We start from the raw sequence: 1743 nt of genomic DNA, 5'->3' as shown, positions 1-1743 counted from the left end.
ACACCAGGCGGGGGAGGCGGTGAAAGGGGGAAAGGGGAAGGGGGTGCGGTGGGGCAAGCGACCAGTGTTACACAAGACTGGGCACGCATCTGTTTGACAATCCACGCTGCCGCCTCCCGGTATTGGCAGCTTCTGTTCTTGCGACAACGCAACAAGGTACGCCAGCTGGCAGCCCGAGGTCAGCTCACATCCATGCCATCGGCAAGGAGCTGCACCCGCTGTTGGATTTTCTTACCTTCACTGCCGGGGCTGGCGAGCACGAGGAGCAGAAGTGCGCATGCTGTCATGACCTCGGCGCAAGCCATCGTGCGGTGTTGCCTTATTGGCAGCACTGGAGCCAGATATGAGCGACCTGGCGTGTGAAAGTTTGCTCCTGAATTCGGATGTCGTTGTGGCTCATGGTGCAAACAGATCCGGGCAGTTTCGCAACTGTCAACTGCGTGACACGACGACTCCTCCGAGGAAGCGAGATCAAGCGTCGGCTAGGCGTGCGGGAATCTTCTGGCAACAAAAGGGTGCCGAAGACAGAAGGAGACATCGAAACAACGCAGTGAGCTTGCTGTGTATGAACGCAGCCCACAGCTCGATCAATTCCCATCACAGGCACAACACCAGAGTCTGTGTCCGGTTTCGCCGCACAACCAACATCCATCGTATGCTGGCCATGACGGCGTGCCACAAGTCTTGCCTGCAGCGCATACTCCGTTGCTCTTACAAAAAATCAAGGCAATGTCCGCCAAAACCTATCAAGCTGCCGGCCAGCTAGGCGTCTGCCACCCGCCGGCTCGACCGCGTCCGCAGGTTGTACCGCGGCGCGCGCTGCCGCGAAGGGGACGCGTCACTCCTTGGAGACCGCAGCAGCTCTTCTTCCGCGTCCTCTCCACGGCCGCCGCCCCAAAGCGCGCCAGTGCCCCCGTTGCCTAGCTCTCGTCCCCGTACTGCTTCTGCCTCCAGAGTCCTATCGCCTGCTTGCTGCTGCTGCTGCTGCTGCTGCTGCTGCTGCGGCTGCTCCTGCTCCTGCTCCTGCTCTAAACCCTCGTGCTCGCCCTCCTTGACCGGCGCCGGCCCCCCGCGACCACAGAGCGAGGCCAGCCGCCGCCGGCCCGAGCTCTGAAAGGCGTGCGCGCCGCCGGCGTTGCCGTTTGGCTGCTGACCCGGCTGCTGCTGCCGCTGCTGCTGGTGCTCCTGCTGCTGATGCTGCTGGTGCTGGTGCTGGTGCTGGTGCTGGTGCTGCTGCTGCTGCTGCTGCTGCTCGCCCCCCATCGCATGACGCATGAACGACATGAACGGTCGTGAGCCTGTAGCGCCCGCCTGCGGATGCGGCTGCCCCTGCCCCTGCAGCGGCTGCCCACCTTGCGCCGCCGCAGTGGCCTGGGGCCCCGCAAACAGCCCCTGGTGCGCGCCGGCGCCGCCGCCTGCGCCGCCGCCGCCGCCGCCGACCGCCGCGGCGGCGTCGGCGCCCAGCGCGCCGACGCCCACAGCCTCGACGATCTGCGGGCGCGGCAGGCAAGTAGATGGGGGACAGCGGCGCGCAAGGGGGTATATGTGACACCGCAAAGGGCTACGGTTCAAGCTCTTACTGCGTCAGCCCCAAAGCTGGCTGGCAGGGTGCCGTGAGCTGCTGGACCCTGCAGCAAGCATGCACACTCGAGGGACCCAGACCGCAGGCTCGCCGGCCGCAACAGCAGCTGCGCGGCACAGCCCCCCCGCCTCCCAATCCCCCTTCTTAGCCGCCTCACCCGC

General features: G+C 65.5%; 1 protein-coding gene across 1 annotated transcript in view; it reads right to left on the bottom strand.

The window, feature by feature from the left end:
- The window catches only part of MNEG_13496 (hypothetical protein), a gene marked incomplete at both ends in the record, with an annotated part of 5120 nt that overhangs the window by 2356 nt on the left and 1021 nt on the right, over positions 1-1743 (bottom strand). The window contains 2 exons of the mRNA XM_014038031.1: positions 236-249; positions 1353-1491. Of these exons, the coding sequence (XP_013893485.1) occupies positions 236-249; positions 1353-1491 (153 nt within the window). The remainder of the gene's footprint in view (positions 1-235; positions 250-1352; positions 1492-1743) is intronic.

This window comes from Monoraphidium neglectum (assembly GCF_000611645.1).
Source record: "Monoraphidium neglectum strain SAG 48.87 unplaced genomic scaffold scaffold03863, whole genome shotgun sequence".
NCBI classification, from domain to species: Eukaryota; Viridiplantae; Chlorophyta; class Chlorophyceae; order Sphaeropleales; family Selenastraceae; genus Monoraphidium; species Monoraphidium neglectum.
This window is presented reverse-complemented; position numbering and strand designations above follow the sequence as displayed.